This window comes from Littorina saxatilis, linkage group LG6 (assembly GCF_037325665.1).
Source record: "Littorina saxatilis isolate snail1 linkage group LG6, US_GU_Lsax_2.0, whole genome shotgun sequence".
NCBI classification, from domain to species: Eukaryota; Metazoa; Mollusca; class Gastropoda; order Littorinimorpha; family Littorinidae; genus Littorina; species Littorina saxatilis.
Window position 1 is genome coordinate 54,215,255 of NC_090250.1, and position 16,045 is coordinate 54,231,299.

General features: G+C 41.0%; 1 protein-coding gene across 1 annotated transcript in view; it reads right to left on the reverse strand.

The window, feature by feature from the left end:
• Positions 1-8,419, reverse strand: part of LOC138968209 (uncharacterized) — a 31,024-nt gene extending 22,605 nt beyond the window's left edge. The window contains exons 1-2 of the mRNA XM_070340762.1: positions 8,158-8,419; positions 785-1,000 (exon numbers count right to left, since the gene is read on the reverse strand). Coding sequence (XP_070196863.1) covers positions 785-1,000; positions 8,158-8,302 — 361 coding nt within the window. The 5' untranslated portion in view covers positions 8,303-8,419. The remainder of the gene's footprint in view (positions 1-784; positions 1,001-8,157) is intronic.
• Between the last annotated feature and the right edge of the window lie 7,626 nt (positions 8,420-16,045).

The following is a 16,045-nucleotide window of genomic DNA, read 5'->3' on the forward strand; positions in this document are numbered from 1 at the left end:
ACTGTCAAATTCCGGTCTGAGTGGGTGCGAGTCGTCAGCCAAAATCTTCTGTACCTTGTCAGTCAGTCGTCGTTCATGTGTTGATGTGAAATTGTCCTGCTTCCTCCCAACCACCCCACTTGCTTTCCTGATGAATTTATCTAATCTATCCCTGTCTTGCTTGTTGATGTTGCCACCCCAACACACGGTTGATGTTGAATTTGCATTGCAAGTATAACATAACTCTCAATTCTTGGTAAATCATATATGTGATATGTTTTGAGGTTGTTATTTTAGTGCAATTATTATTTCTTAGTTAATGTGGTGTATTTTATATCTGTAACCGCCCGAAACTGCATGATATTTTTTTGGTTTTTTGTGTGTAAAGGACAGTACAATTTTGAGTCTTGAGTCTTGAGTCTTGCGTTACCTTTTTTTCTCAAAAGTAAGCGAGTAAGTTTTGTCTGTATAAAGTAGATAACATGTCCAGTTTACAGAAGGTTTGTCGCCTCAGAATGCATGAAAGATGGACCTTGCCATTTACTAATTGTCCCTTAGAGAACTCCCTTGTGAAACGGAAAAAAATGTGATGGCCTGATACAATAAGTACAATTCATCACAGGACTGTATATTAAAAAAACAGCGACCTTTACTTGAACATAGTCTGTATACAAATGATGAAAGTTAAGGTTGAACATCTCGTGAACACCTTTCAACGACTGAGGTACCAGCATGCGACGTTAGACAAAGACATCAAGCTTATCCACCCGTCAACAACGACCACACAAAAACACTATTATCTTACTTGCATTGCTGACGGCAAAGCTGTCTGTGACGTCAACGAAAGTGATGACGGGATCAAATATAATGCTGATGATGTCACCGCGTCTGTTGTCCAGTGATTCGACGTCATGATGACGGTGTCTGGACCCTTTTCGCTCTTGTTCGTCTCTGTTATGCTGGTCCACAGCGCTTTGAAATGCGTCTGTCAGATGGCGCGCACGTACGTCAAAAAGGGCACCTGCACAAATAGTCGTTACCAACAATAACAACAACAATAACAATAACAATGGACATTTTTCTTCGACGCATCCACCTGCCTGTTTACGATTTAGCCCACACATGTTCACGAGAATTCTTAGGACATAGTAATAGGCAGTAAGGAATATGATAGACACATAAATACTTCATATAATCACTACGTCAATGCCTTATGTTGACATGACATTGAAATATGAATAAATTAAGTATTATCAATGTCTATCACAATCACACAATTTTACTTTAAGTTATTTGTTTTCTTCTGGGCAACGCCCTGTGTAGCATTATAAAAACAATCACATCACAAATATCAAAGAATAATACACCAGATTTGGCACGCATTTGCTCAAGTAAGTACACACACACACACACACACACACACACACACACACACACACACACACACACACACACACACACACACACACACACACACACACACACTCACTGCAGAAGCAAAGGTCTTTTTTGTATCAGAGTGTTGCGTGCCATAGGGACCTTGAATCTTTTAACAGAAGGGACAATTTAAAACCCAAGGTAAAAGGGGATGATCAAAATCACGGACAATGTATATAGCCTTGCGCGACATTGCATCCTGGTAGAGACTTGTCAGTTAATTGTCTGTTTGGTTGTGCAACAAGTTTGCTTGCAGTTCCAACAATACTGTGCAGTTTGCTTGCAGTTCCAACAATACTGTGCAGTTTGCTTGCAGTTCCAACAATACTGTGCAGTTTGCTTGCAGTTCCAACAATACTGTGCAGTTTGCTTGCAGTTCCAACAATACTGTGCAGTTTGCTTGCAGTTCCAACAATACTGTGCAGTTTGCTTGCAGTTCCAACAATACTGTGCAGTTTGCTTGCAGTTCCAACAATACTGTGCAGTTTGCTTGCAGTTCCAACAATACTGTGCAGTTTGCTTGCAGTTCCAACAATACTGTGCAGTTTTGCTATGCTTTTCTCATGTATATTACCAAGTTAACTTATTTTCAAGTTAGCACCAAGATATTTGAAGATTTCTGCAAGTTCAACTTCCTGATCGTTTATTCTCACTTTTCACAACAAATCAGAGCCTTTCCTCTTGAAATCATTTATTTTGTCGTGCTTGCATCTAACTGCGACACACTGGACTTGAATTTTTCATTCAAATGATAAATTTGCGTAAAATACTTTGAAAAAGTGTGCTCATCCTTCGGAGGGCCATGTCGTCTGCATATTTAATAAGGGTTACAACTGGATGATTACATGCCATGTTGTTTGTGTAAATGCAAAAACAATATACAGGAGAAAGAACACAACCCTGTGGGTTCCCGGATTGCAAAACAATTTCGTCAGACAGCATAGAGGGACCACAACACGAGCACTAAGGCTGACATGCTGTTTTCGATTGCATAAGAACTCCCTTGACCTTGAAAATCAGATGACTATTCACTTCTAACTGTAAAAGTCCATACAAAGAACAAACGGTCTTACGAGCTGTGGTCAAATGACCCCACGATGAGGTCAATCAGCATTGGTGTAGCATCTTCGACTCCTCTCTTGGCTCTTTATGCGAAGTTAAGTGGGTCCATGCGATCGACAAAAGACTCAAAAGACGTTTTAGCTTCCACTTTAGCATCAACGAACTGATTCGGGTTGTTAAATTGAGAGTTTGTTGCTGCATTTGCTGGTTGGTAAGTAAGTTTTTCTGTGGATTACTGTATTTGCTGGTTGGTAAGTAAGTTTGTCTGTGGATTACTGTAGTTGCTGGTTCGTAAGTAAGTTTGCCTGTGGATTACTGTAGTTGCTGGTTGGTAAGTAAGTTTGCCTGTGGATTACTGTATTTGCTGGTTGGTAAGTAAGTTTGTCTGTGGATTACTGTATTTGCTGGTTGGTAAGTAAGTTTGTCTGTGGATTTCTGTATTTGCTGGTTGGTAAGTAAGTGTGTCTGTGGATTACTGTATTTGCAGGTTGGTAAGTAAGTTTGTCTGTGGATTACTGTATTTGCTGGTTGGTAAGTAAGTTTGTCTGTGGATTACTGTATTTGCTGGTTGGTAAGTAAGTTTTTCTGTGGATTACTGTATTTGCTGGTTGGTAAGTAAGTTTGTCTGTGGATTACTGTATTTGCTGGTTGGTAAGTAAGTTTTTCTGTGGATTACTGTATTTGCTGGTTGGTAAGTACGTTTGTCTGTGGATTACTGTATTTGCTGGTTGGTAAGTAAGTTTGTCTGTGGATTACTGTATTTGCTGGTTGGTAAGTAAGTGTGTCTGTGGATTACTGTATTTGCTGGTTGGTAAGTAAGTGTGTCTGTGGATTTCTGTATTTGCTGGTTGGTAAGTAAGTTTGTCTGTGGATTACTGTATTTGCTGGTTGGTAAGTAAGTTTGTCTGTGGATTACTGTATTTGCTGGTTGGTAAGTAAGTTTGTCTGTGGATTACTGTATTTGCTGGATGGTAAGTAAGTGTGTCTGTGGATTTCTGTATTTGCTGGTTGGTAAGTAAGTTTGTCTGTGGATTACTGTATTTGCTGGTTGGTAAGTAAGTTTGTCTGTGGATTACTGTATTTGCTGGTTGGTAAGTAAGTTTTTCTGTGGATTACTGTATTTGCTGGTTGGTAAGTAAGTTTTTCTGTGGATTACTGTATTTGCTGGTTGGTAAGTAAGTTTGTCTGTGGATTACTGTATTTGCTGGTTGGTAAGTAAGTTTGTCTGTGGATTACTGTATTTGCTGGATGGTAAGTAAGTGTGTCTGTGGATTTCTGTATTTGCTGGTTGGTAAGTAAGTTTGTCTGTGGATTACTGTATTTGCTGGTTGGTAAGTAAGTTTGTCTGTGGATTACTGTATTTGCTGGTTGGTAAGTAAGTTTTTCTGTGGATTACTGTATTTGCTGGTTGGTAAGTAAGTTTTTCTGTGGATTACTGTATTTGCTGGTTGGTAAGTAAGTTTTTCTGTGGATTACTGTATTTGCTGGTTGGTAAGTAAGTTTGTCTGTGGATTACTGTATTTGCTGGTTGGTAAGTAAGTTTTTCTGTGGATTTCTGTATTTGCTGGTTGGTAAGTAAGTTTGTATGTGGATTACTGTATTTGCTGGTTGGTAAGTAAGTTTGTCTGTGGATTACTGTATTTGCTCGGTCCTCCGTCCTTCTTTTCTTCTCTCCTTCGACTTCCAGGCAAAATACAGAAGCATATGGCCAACAAAAGTCTGACAAAGTCAGGTCTTAACAAGTCGCGTAAGGCGAAAATACAACATTTAGTCAAGTAGCTGTCGAACTCACAGAATGAAACTGAACGCAACGCAACGCAGCAAGACCGTATACTCGTAGCATCGTCAGTCCACCGCGCACGGCAAAGGCAGTGAAATTGACAAGAAGAGCGGGGTAGTACTTGCGCTGAGAAGGATAGCACGCTTTTCTGTACCTCTCTTCGTTTTAACTTTCTGAGCGTGTTTTTAATCCAAACATATCATATCTATATGTTTTTGGAATCAGGAACCAACAAGAAATAAGATGAAGGTGTTTTTAAATTGATTTGGACAATTTAATTTTGATAATAATTTTTATATTTTTAATTTTCAGAGCTTGTTTTTAATCAAAATATAACATATTTATATATTTTTGGAATCAGAAAATGATAAAGAATAAGATGTACGTAAATTTGGATCGTTTTATAAAAAAAATATTTTTTTTACAATTTTCAGATTTGTAATGACCAAACTCACTCATTAGTTTTTAAGCCACTAAGCTGAAATGCAATACCAAATCCCGGCCTTTGTCGAAGATTACTTGACCAAAATTTCAACCAATTTGGTTGAAAAATGAGAGCGTGACAGTGCCGCCTCAACTTTCACGAAAAGCCGGATATGACGTCATCAAAGACATTTATCCAAAAAATGAAAAAAACGTATAGGGATTTCATACCCAGGAACTCTCATGTCAAATTTCATAAAGATCGGTCCAGTAGTTTAGTCTGAATCGCTATACACACACACACAGACAGACAGACAGGCACACACACACACACACACACACATACACCACGTCCCTCGTCTCGATCCCCCCCTCTACGTTAAAATATTTAGTCAAAACTTGACTAAATACAAAAAGGAAATGCCGAACCTTTTTTCACGACGCGAGAAAAGTGACCTCAAGAACCGCTTAATACTTAAGGAGATTGTTGAAACTTGAACGGCCATTTTGACTGACAAAATAAAAGCTTGGCAACATCCCTGCAACAGGCCATACACGAAGTATTGCAAGTACACACACACTACATCCGCATTACGGTTTTCACATTTTGTGAAAGTGCTGAACTAGGCATTTTATTTAATGAAAAGAATACAACAAGTCGCGTAAGGCGAAAATACAATATTTAGTCAAGTAGCTGCCATTTTTCAGCAAGACCGTATACTCGTAGCATCGTCAGTCCACCGCTCATGGCAAAGGCAGTGAAATTGACAAGAAGAGCGGGGTAGTAGTTGCGCTAAGAAGGATAGCACGCTTTTCTGTACCTCTCTTTGTTTTAACTTTCTGAGCGTGTTTTTAATCCAAACATATCATATCTATATGTTTTTGGAATCAGGAACCGACAAGGAATAAGATGAAAGTGTTTTTAAATTGATTTGGACAATTTAATTTTGATAATAATTTTTATATATTTAATTTTCAGAGCTTGTTTTTAATCCGAATATAACATATTTATATGTTTTTGGAATCAGCAAATGATGGAGAATAAGATAAACGTAAATTTGGATCGTTTTATAAATTTTTATTTTTTTTTACAATTTTCAGATTTTTAATGACCAAAGTCATTAATTAATTTTTAAGCCACCAAGCTGAAATGCAATACCGAACCCCGGGCTTCGTCGAAGATTACTTGACCAAAATTTCAACCAATTTGGTTGAAAAATGAGGGCGTGACAGTGCCGCCTCAACTTTCACGAAAAGCCGGATATGACGTCATCAAAGACATTTATCAAAAAAATGAAAAAAAGTTCGGGGATTTCATACCCAGGAACTCTCATGTCAAATTTCATAAAGATCGGTCCAGTAGTTTAGTCTGAATCGCTCTACACACACACACACACACACACACGCACAGACAGACACACATACACCATACCCTCGTTTCGATTCCCCCTCGATGTTAAAATATTTAGTCAAAACTTGACTAAATATAAAAAGAAAACAAACAGAAAATGTTCTTACCCTTATGGCCATCTAATATAATATATCATATAATATATATAATATAATGCATAAGTAATATAATATGATATATTATGTGACCCTCCACCACGGAATGAGTCGCATGTCACCTTTGCATGATTTTCATATTTGTATATGTTTCTAACGAGTTTTGTATGCTCTATCCAGTGGTGAAAACCGTTTTAGAAAAGAGCTAAAACTGTTTGAGTTATAAACTTGTGACTAAGGTGACCCTCACACTGTTACTAGACACTCCCCGGACTTATAGTAAGCCTAGCGCAGAACTAGAACCGCGCGAGGTGACATGCGACTCATTTCGTGGTGGAGGGTCACATATATATATAAGGCCAAAAAAAAAAAATTGTCTGTTTAGGGTAACATGACCAAAAAAAGTAGGGTCGGTAGGTAGGTATTTTTGTTTTTTTTTTTTTTTTTGTTTTTTGTTTTGTGTGTGTGTAAATGCTATGTTGGCTGAACATTCACTTCTTATATTTTGATGAATACATGTTTCAAAACTAACGTATAAATAAAACAGAGAGAAAGGGAGAGAAAGAAACGCCAAATGTCTCTTTTTAGCATTTTTACCTCTTTTGTTTTTTTTGGGTTTTTTTGAAATCAAAAAAAAGTTTTTGGGTCGGCGCCAAATCGATAGGGTCGGTCGGGTTACCCTAAACAGACAATTTTTTTTTTTTGGCCTAATATAATGCATAGATAAGACAGACATTTTGCTGTTGCTGTGTACGCTCATTTGACTCATTTAGTTTTATAACCGCTTGTTCTTAATATCACAGCGTCCGTAATAAACAACTCAAAGTCGCAACACAGAGGGTAGTTATAACAAGCTGAACTCTAGACGCCCACGGAATGAGGGATTATTCCATTTGTTGCTGTCCATTTGTCTAATATTGAAAAGCTACACCCCCCCCCCCCCATACATCCCCACCAACAGCCGCACACACAAAAGGGGGGGGGGGTGGGGTTAAAGAGGACTGAAGTATTCAGAGGCTAAACACTCTCAAGGCTGTACAACGCAAAACAAATCTGTACATGTATGCATGTGCTCAGTGTACCAGAAAGAAATTTAGGATTTATTAAATCAACGTTGGATTGATTTACTACTGCGAGGAAAACGCTGCGTTCTGACCGCCTGAAGGCCATGCTTTGTTTCAGGTTTGCACACACATGCACGAACATACGCCTAGACACACACACACACACACACACACACACACACACACACACACACACACACACATTCAAAACACACACACACAACACACACACACACACAAACACTCTCACACACTCTCACACACACACACACACACACACACACACACACACACATTTTGATCCCCAAACCCCATTCCAAATTCCATACACACAACCCCCAAACAGATAAATTAAATGCAACAAATACAAAGGTCCATCGCTTTAACCTAAGCTCGTATCGATCTGCTTGTCCCTCCACTCGCCAGCGAGTCAAAGAGTTCAGCCACGAGCACACGATCTTCTTTCCGCGAGCAGCGAGCTTCTAGCATCCCCAGTAAGTCCTCCTCCTACTCTATTCCCTCCCCTTACTCATAAACATCAGCATTGTCTCCCTTCCTTTGGCCGGGGGCAGCCATTTTACAAGCCATTGGCTGTACAAGACGCATGAATTATTGATACTTGGAACAAACTTCGCGTTATTCGCCGTCATCGGAATCAGGGAATGGCCCGGGTACCATTAGCAACGATCGTAAATCGCGACTCCGGCTCCTTACTCGCAATCATGGTTGGCATTGAAAAAGCTGGAGCAGTATGTTACCAAAATGTGACTAATTTTGTGGCTTAGAAATGGAGTTGGTCTAGACAGTCTTCACCTGTATTGGTACTGGCTAGAAACCAGGAGGGTAGGTCGACAAAAATTGCTGGAACTTTTGGTGACATGTGGAAAAAACTCTAGCGCTACTCACCCAGTTTCAGTTTGATGCTCGCTGTGTCCGGCTCCAACTCGGTGCCAGAGTCGTCTGTCACTGCCTGTCTGCAGAGCGTGAGGAGCGCAAGGCACACGAACCCGCTGTTGCACCAAGCGGACAGACAGTCAAGAGCACAAACCATTGTGCCCAACTAATTGCAGTGTCATAACAAATGTCCCTGTCCGGTTATTAGGGTGTTTTTGTCGTCAAGCGAAAGCTGGCTAGCGACATTATTTCCCCATTTTACACCGGAACTTCCGCTCGCGGTTTCTGATTCTGCGCAGTCGATAGGCGAAGCGCGGTATTGATCTGGTCCGAGTGTTGCTCGCAGAGTTGCGGAAAAAGGGTGAGACGGATTTCCGTGTGGTTTTCAATGACCGGTAGTTTGCCTAAATCAACCTGAGAAAATGATCAATTAGATATTAACATTATTGCGTGCTGGGTCTAATTTTGTGTGTGTGTTTTTGTGTGCGTTTTCTGTGTGATTTTGTTCGTTTTTGTCAGTAACTGATTGATCTTTCAGCGCGTGTATTGAAAACAAATAGATTCACACAAAACTTCACTTACACATGTATACCTTCTACACTGACATAATTGGGATAACTCATGCGTTAACTGATTATTGTGCCTCACTCATTTAATCATTGAGAGGTATGTATAGCCCTTGAAGATAATCTTGTAAGTCACGATAAAACCGCCCATTTTAAAAGAGCATCCCCCATAAAAGAGCATCCTCCACGATATTGGCACACACCGTGTGTGTGTGTGTGTGTGTGTGTGTGTGTGTGTGTGTGTGTGTGTGAGTGTGTGCGTGAGTGTGTGTGTGTGAGTGTGTGTGTGGGTGTGTCTGTGTGTGTGTCTGTGTGTGTGTGTGTGTGTCTGTGTGTGTATATGTGTGAGTGTGTGTGTGTGGGTGGGTGGGTGGGTGTGTGTGTTTGTGTGTGTGTTTGTGTGTGTGTGAGTGTGTGTGTGTGGGGGGGTGTCCCTCACTCTCTTTTACTCACTAGTTCGAGCCCAATCTTTCTCTCTATTTCTCTATCTGTCTCTGTCCCTCTCTCCTTCTCTCTCTCTCTCTCTCTCTCTCTCTCTCTCTCTCTCTCTCTCTCTCTCTCTCTCTTTTTCTCTCTCTCTCTCTCTCTCTCTCTCTCTCTCTCTCTCCTCCCCCATCTGGTTACACTTTTAAAAAGGCTTTGTGCCATTACAAACATAATGGTCTCTAACGGGCTCTCGAGGGCACCAGAGGGTTATTGCAGAGATTGCTTTTCCTCGTCTACCCTCGGGCGTAATATATTTTTTTTTAATCTAAATCGCGGGCTTTCAATGGGAAATAACAAACAAACCACATATCTCGAAATTGGAACCATCTCAGCCGCTATGCGCTGGAAATTCTATGGAATTCTAGTGAAGTTTTTCTTATGTTTTTTTTTTACAGAGATGGTAGAGAATACTGGAGGCTTAAATAAGTCGGAAAAGAGGATCGGTTGTGTTTGCCAGTGTATGGTGGTCGTCATTTGAAGCTATGTATTATGTTTACCAGTGTATGGTGGTCGTCATTTGAAGCTATGTATTATGTTTGCCAGTGTATGGTGGTCGTCATTTGAAGCTATGTATTATTTTTGTCACGTGTGTTGTTACTCCAGTTCATGCTTATGATGTATATACAATGGGAAACACAATGAATTCTCATGGTTTTCATCAGTGGCACTCCAGTCAATGATTGACACAAGTAAGTAAAATAAAACATTGGAAAGTACATCTGACATTTTTAATTTGTTGTGAATAATTTTTTATCATTCCCGATCATGCGGTTGTTTTGTTGCATGCACAGTGTAAATGCTTGTTATACAAGTAACGTAAACAGTCAGTATGTGTTCCTAGTTATTTTTCTAAGTAATGTGCCAAGTAAATGTTTAAAAACGCCATTTACTGATGAAATAGAATTGAGTTAAAAGAAAATACGAAAAACGAAAAAGCATTTGACAGAATGTCAGACAGCGCAGCACATCAAGAAAAAGGGCAAGAGGAGGGCGAGAGAAATAGGACAGAGGTAAGTTATTTTTGCCTTAATCCTCCTTCGCTAACGACGTGTAACTCAAGATTGGCTTGGTTCTTTCGGTGTTCCAAAATTTAAGTACACATTTGTAAGACCAAGTTTCGCAATGAGGTCAAAACTGAGCCAGAGAGAGAGAGAGAGAGAGAGAGAGAGAGAGAGAGAGAGAGAGAGGGGGGGAGAGAGAGAGAGAGAGAGAGAGAGAGAGAGAGAGAGAGAGCGGGTGGAGATACGGAGACACAGAGAAGGAGCGGAGAGGGAGACAGACAGACAGACATACACACGCATACATATTCGGCCAGCCAGCCAGACAGCCAGCCAAGACAGACAGACATACAGACAGACAGATTTGTGTATCACCAATACTAAAGGGAAATGCAAACGTGAATCATGAGGTCTTTGCTTCTTTTTTTTTTAAATTTGAATTATTTGTTTATTTGTTTTGAGAACAAACATGACAAGTTATTTTCGAAGAAAACACAATCTTTAGAAACTTGAAAACGCAACGTGGTACAAACTAACGCCTGACAAAAAATGGCTTTGTAATGTGGCACCAGGGGAAAAAAATACATCAGATTCCAAGATGATGTTAACTCTACAGTAAGCCGTCTTGGGGAACCCAATATGTTTGCTGTTGTAGGCTACCTTTCTGGCATCTAGCTTGATTCCTCTCAACAGATCTATGGCTCAATGGCCTAAGACACGGCCACAGATTGCCATATCAATCCATGGTAATTAGGATTTAGACAACAAGTCTTTGGCTGAAGGTGGCTAATGGAGGATTGAGAACAGGAGAGTTGAAGCTAGGGGGCTAATGGAGGATTGAGAACAGGAGAGTTGAAGCTAGGGGGCAAAACCAAACATAAAGGGGTAAGTAAGAAGGAAGGAAGGAGGGACTTAAGAAAAGTAGTGAGGAAGGAAGAAAGTAAGGGAAGAGAAGTAAGAAGGAAGGAAGGAAGGGAAGAAAGAAGGAACGAAGGAATGAAGGACGGAATGACGAAGAAAGAAGGAAGGAAGGAAGGAAGGAAGGCAGGTAGAAATGGTTCGAGTCGTACATGGAAGATAGGTTCCAGTCAGCAGGAAATCGGAGCCTGCGCTCCTACAGTGCGGTGTTCCGCAAGGATCAGTGTTGGGGCCTGTTTTATTTAGTCTATATACTCAACCAATGTCACGCATCATGAAAGAACAAAGCTGTGGTTACCACAAGTTTGCTGACGATACGCAGCTCAGAGGTTCTGAAATACCAGAAAAAGACAGTATTCTCACAGACAAGCTAGAGCAGTGTGTAGAGAAAGTAACAGATTGGGTGCTGTGCAACAAACTGAAACTGAACGACGATAAGACTGAGGCCCTGGAAGTTGGTACCCGCTCCCAGTGTAGTGGAGCTCCTGGGGCTAGTCTTGGAATAAGGGACCATGAAATAGCCTTTAAGCCTTACGTTGAGAATCTTGGGGTATATCTTGATTCACAACTTACCATGAGCAGACAAGTGAGTCATATTTGCAGTACATCCTACCTGGAAATTCGCAGAGTAGCTTTTTTTCAGGCGTTTTATTTACCAAGAAGGCTGCCACACAGCTCGTCTGTGCACGTGTTACACCTCGCATTGACTACTGCAATTCTCTTGGCTGGCATTTCAATTGATCAGCTATCTCGCATTCAAAACGAGTTCAAAACAGTGCAGCTAAGGTAATCCTCAGAAAGAAACGCAGGGATCATGCTACGCCACTGCTGAATCATCTCCACTGGCTTCCAGTGCAGCAGAGAATACAGTACAAGCTGGCCACTCTCGCTTTCAACTACTTTTATTGCACCCTCCCTCCTTACTTGTCATCAAAACTGACAAAGTACTCTCCAACTAGGTCCCTGAGGTCCTCATCCCAGCTGCCTTTCACAGTTCCAAGAACCAAACTCAAATCAGCTGGACAAAGATCTTTTAGATTCCAAGTCCCTACAGTCTCCCTCACTACCATCATTTAAGATTAAACTGAAGACTCACCTGTACAAATCTGCCTTTTACTGAAATGAGCAAAGTACTTAGGACATTGAAGCTGTGGTGTAATGCGTGCATGTGACTTGTGGAAGAGAGAGAGAAGAAGAGAGATATTTATTCCCCCCTCTGCTTCTTTACCTCTGTAAACTTGTAGAGCTAGTTATTTTTCGATAATGACCCAGCAACCAAACAAATAACGAGCCAGCAACAGCCTGAATCCTCGATAGTGCAATGGGTTGAGAAGCTGTTCTGTTTCGGTACTACTTTTGCGACTGAAAAGTTCCGAACGCTCTATACGTACGAAGTATACATCTCTGGAGCAAACAATACAAACATACCGCATTTAAATTAACAACTACAGGCCTGAACACATGAATCTCCATATAAAATCCATGAGTTCGGTTGTTTTCTGAATCTAGATCTGCAGTGCACAAACCGTTCATCACAAGCAAATTCCCAAGGCAAGTAACTCATACTCTGGCGACAAGAGTAGTTCCCCTTCTTTTAACGCAGTTTCTTCGACAACACTGACTGCAATCCGACGGTCAGTTTTCAACAATATTTCATTTTATAAACAGATCACACGCAACCAAATGCACACATCTCATCAATTTAAACAACATAAAGCGGTTTCATACACTATTTTCCCAAGAAAACTGAACTTCATACAGTAATTAACGTTGGAACACGGGTGCAAAAGTTCGTCTGCTAGTCCCATTTGACGAAAGAACATTTACTAAGCGATATTAAAACATAAACAGAACACACAATATCTGCCTTTACCGCCACAGCAGAATAACAGCATATCTGTGTACTTGATTTTAGTCCAAAACAGGGAAACTGAAAAGAAGTGTTAACAGAATGGAATGATTTGCACGGAACTATACAACCGCGCATTAATCGATCGCCTGCGCAGGTTGACTGGTTGAGTGATTCGGATTCGATCAAACTTTCGCACAAAAACTCCTGTTTTTTTGGAATAACTGAAGAAAGGAGGAATAAAGAGGTTACACACCTCGTCTCAGTGATTATTAAAAATAATGGTCTCAGTTCGCGGTCATGAAAAAGCTCGCTGAAGCTCGCATTTTTCATGATCCGCTAACTTCGACCATTATTTTTAATAATCACTGAGACTCGGCATGTAACCTCTACATATATATATATATATAGATGGCATACATCCCGACAGAAACTGAGATAAAAGAAGTTAAACGAAAAGGAAAGGGAGAAAGAAAGGTGATCACTCAAAAAGGGCTCAAAGAATCGAATGAATAGGAAAGAAAGGTACACACAGATAAACAAATACATGATTGAGTAAGGAAATGCATGAAGGGACGGGATAGGTTGTTCAACAAACGAAAAAACAGCATACACCGTACATCTTTATTTGCCGAATGGAAAGCTGGAACATGGTGTGTCCGCCAGATGGCTCGATCTCCTTGTCACAACATGGTACCCAGAGCTACATGGTGTGTCCGCCAGATGGCTCGATCTCCTTGTCACAACATGGTACCCAGAGCTACATGGTGTGTCCACCAGATGGCTCGATCTCCTTGTCACAACATGGTACCCAGAGCTACATGGTGTGTCCACCAGATGGCTCGATCTCCTTGTCACAACATGGTACCCAGAGCTACATGGTGTGTCCACCAGATGGCTCGATCTCCTTGTCACAACATGGTACCCAGAGCTACATGGTGTGTCCACCAGATGGCTCGATCTCCTTGTCACAACATGGTACCCACAGCTACATGGTGTGTCCCCCAGATGGCTCGATCTCCTTGTCACAACATGGTACCCACAGCTACATGGTGTGTCCACCAGATGGCTGATCTCCTTGTCACAACATGGTACCCACAGCTACATGAGTTAGATGCCGTGTGACATCGTCGTGCATCGACTTTCAGCAAAGGGGGGTAATAGAGAAAGGGAGGTGAGTGGAGAAGCTAGAGATTGAAGTGTAAGGGAGAAGGTGGAGGGGGGGGGGGGGGGTGGCGGAGCAGTAAAGGAAAGAGAGTGTGAGTGAGAGAGAGATAGAGAGTGAGAGACAGAGAGAGACAGAGTGAGTGAGAGAGACATGGAGACAGAGAGAGACAGAGACAGAGAGAAACAGAGAGACAGAGGGAGACATTGGGAGACAGAGGGAGACAGAGAGAAACAGAGAAAATGAGAGAAAGAGTAAGAGAGGGAAAGATACAGAGAGTGAGTAAGATATAGCAAAATGGAGAGAGAGTGTGTCAGTTAGTAACAGAGAAAGATACAGAGAGTGAGTAAGATATAGCAAAATGGAGAGAGAGTGTGTCAGTTAGTAACAGAGAAAGATACAGAGAGTGAGTAAGATATAGCAAAATGGAGAGAGAGTGTGTCAGTTAGTAACAGAGAAAGATACAGAGAGTGAGTGAGATATAGCAAAATGGAGAGAGAGTGTGTCAGTTAGTAAAAGAGAAAGATACAGAGAGTGAGTGAGATATAGCAAAATGGAGAGAGAGTGTGTCAGTTAGTAAAAGAGAAAGATACAGAGAGTGAGTGAGATATAGCAAAATGGAGAGAGAGTGTGTCAGTTAGTAAAAGAGAAAGATACAGAGAGTGAGTAAGATATAGCAAAATGGAGAGAGAGTGTGTCAGTTAGTAAAAGAGAAAGATACAGAGAGTGAGTGAGATATAGCAAAATGGAGAGAGAGTGTGTCAGTTAGTAAAAGAGAAAGAGAGCAGAGAAACAAAGACAGAAAAAGACAGATATACGTGATACGCCAGGCACTAATCTAAGTCAGCGATGAAAGGAAGCTTAAAGGCATATGTACGCGCTCCCGTGTTTACAAAGTGTAGTTTGCCCATAATCGATGTCAAACGCACCATAAGACCATGTAATGACGATATGTCGCCATGCGCGGACCATATACATGCATTACAGCTTGTTTTAGAGTCTCAAAAACTTTGGATGTAAACAAAGACGCGGAGTTATTTCCCTTGCGTCAACGCTACCTCTGTTGGCAAATCTATAAATAGGACGATCCAGATCAAAATGAAAATTAACATATCTCAACATTGAAGGGGTCCTAGACCACAATATTTTGCAGGGAACTTAATTTAGCATGTGTCCAGCTGTTGGTAAAGCAATTAGCGTGTATAGTCATCGAGTACATATGGCTTTAAGAAAAATGGCCAGGACAAAATGAAAGGACGTGAAAGATAACTGGAGGTTTTGCACAGTACCAACTATACGCCATAGCCTCAGCTTGTCATCACAAAAGAAACCATAGTAACTGTCATGACGACAATACAAGATGGCTATATATAACCAGCGGGGGTCGGTTGTAGTAATATAAAACAAGTCGCGTAAGGCAAAATTACTACATTTAGTCAAGGTGTGGAACTCACTGCATTTTTTCACAATGACCGTAGTCCGCCGCTCGTGCAAAACGCAGTGAAACTGACGAGCCTGTTTAGCGCGGTAGATGTTTCGCTGTGCTGCATAGCACGCTTTTCTGTACCTAATAATAATAATAATAAAACATTCTTTTATAGTGCTGTTCACCGCCAAATGGCAGTCTCATGGCGCTTTACAAATAATAATTAAGACCCCTTCCCCCCCCCCCCCACCCCCCCCCCAAAAAAAATCTACCTCTCTTCGTTTAAACTTTCTGAGCGTGTTTTTAATCCAAACATAATTATCATATCTATATATAGCTATTCTGATGGACACGTGGGGGAATTCGGGGGCTGTGATTGGATGGTCTCACACATCCCTTTTCCGATCATCAAAGCATAACGCTACGGAAGTCGGCCATTTTTGCCAATATCCAAAAGCATATTGTCAATAACACAGACGCATGGTTCCGGTT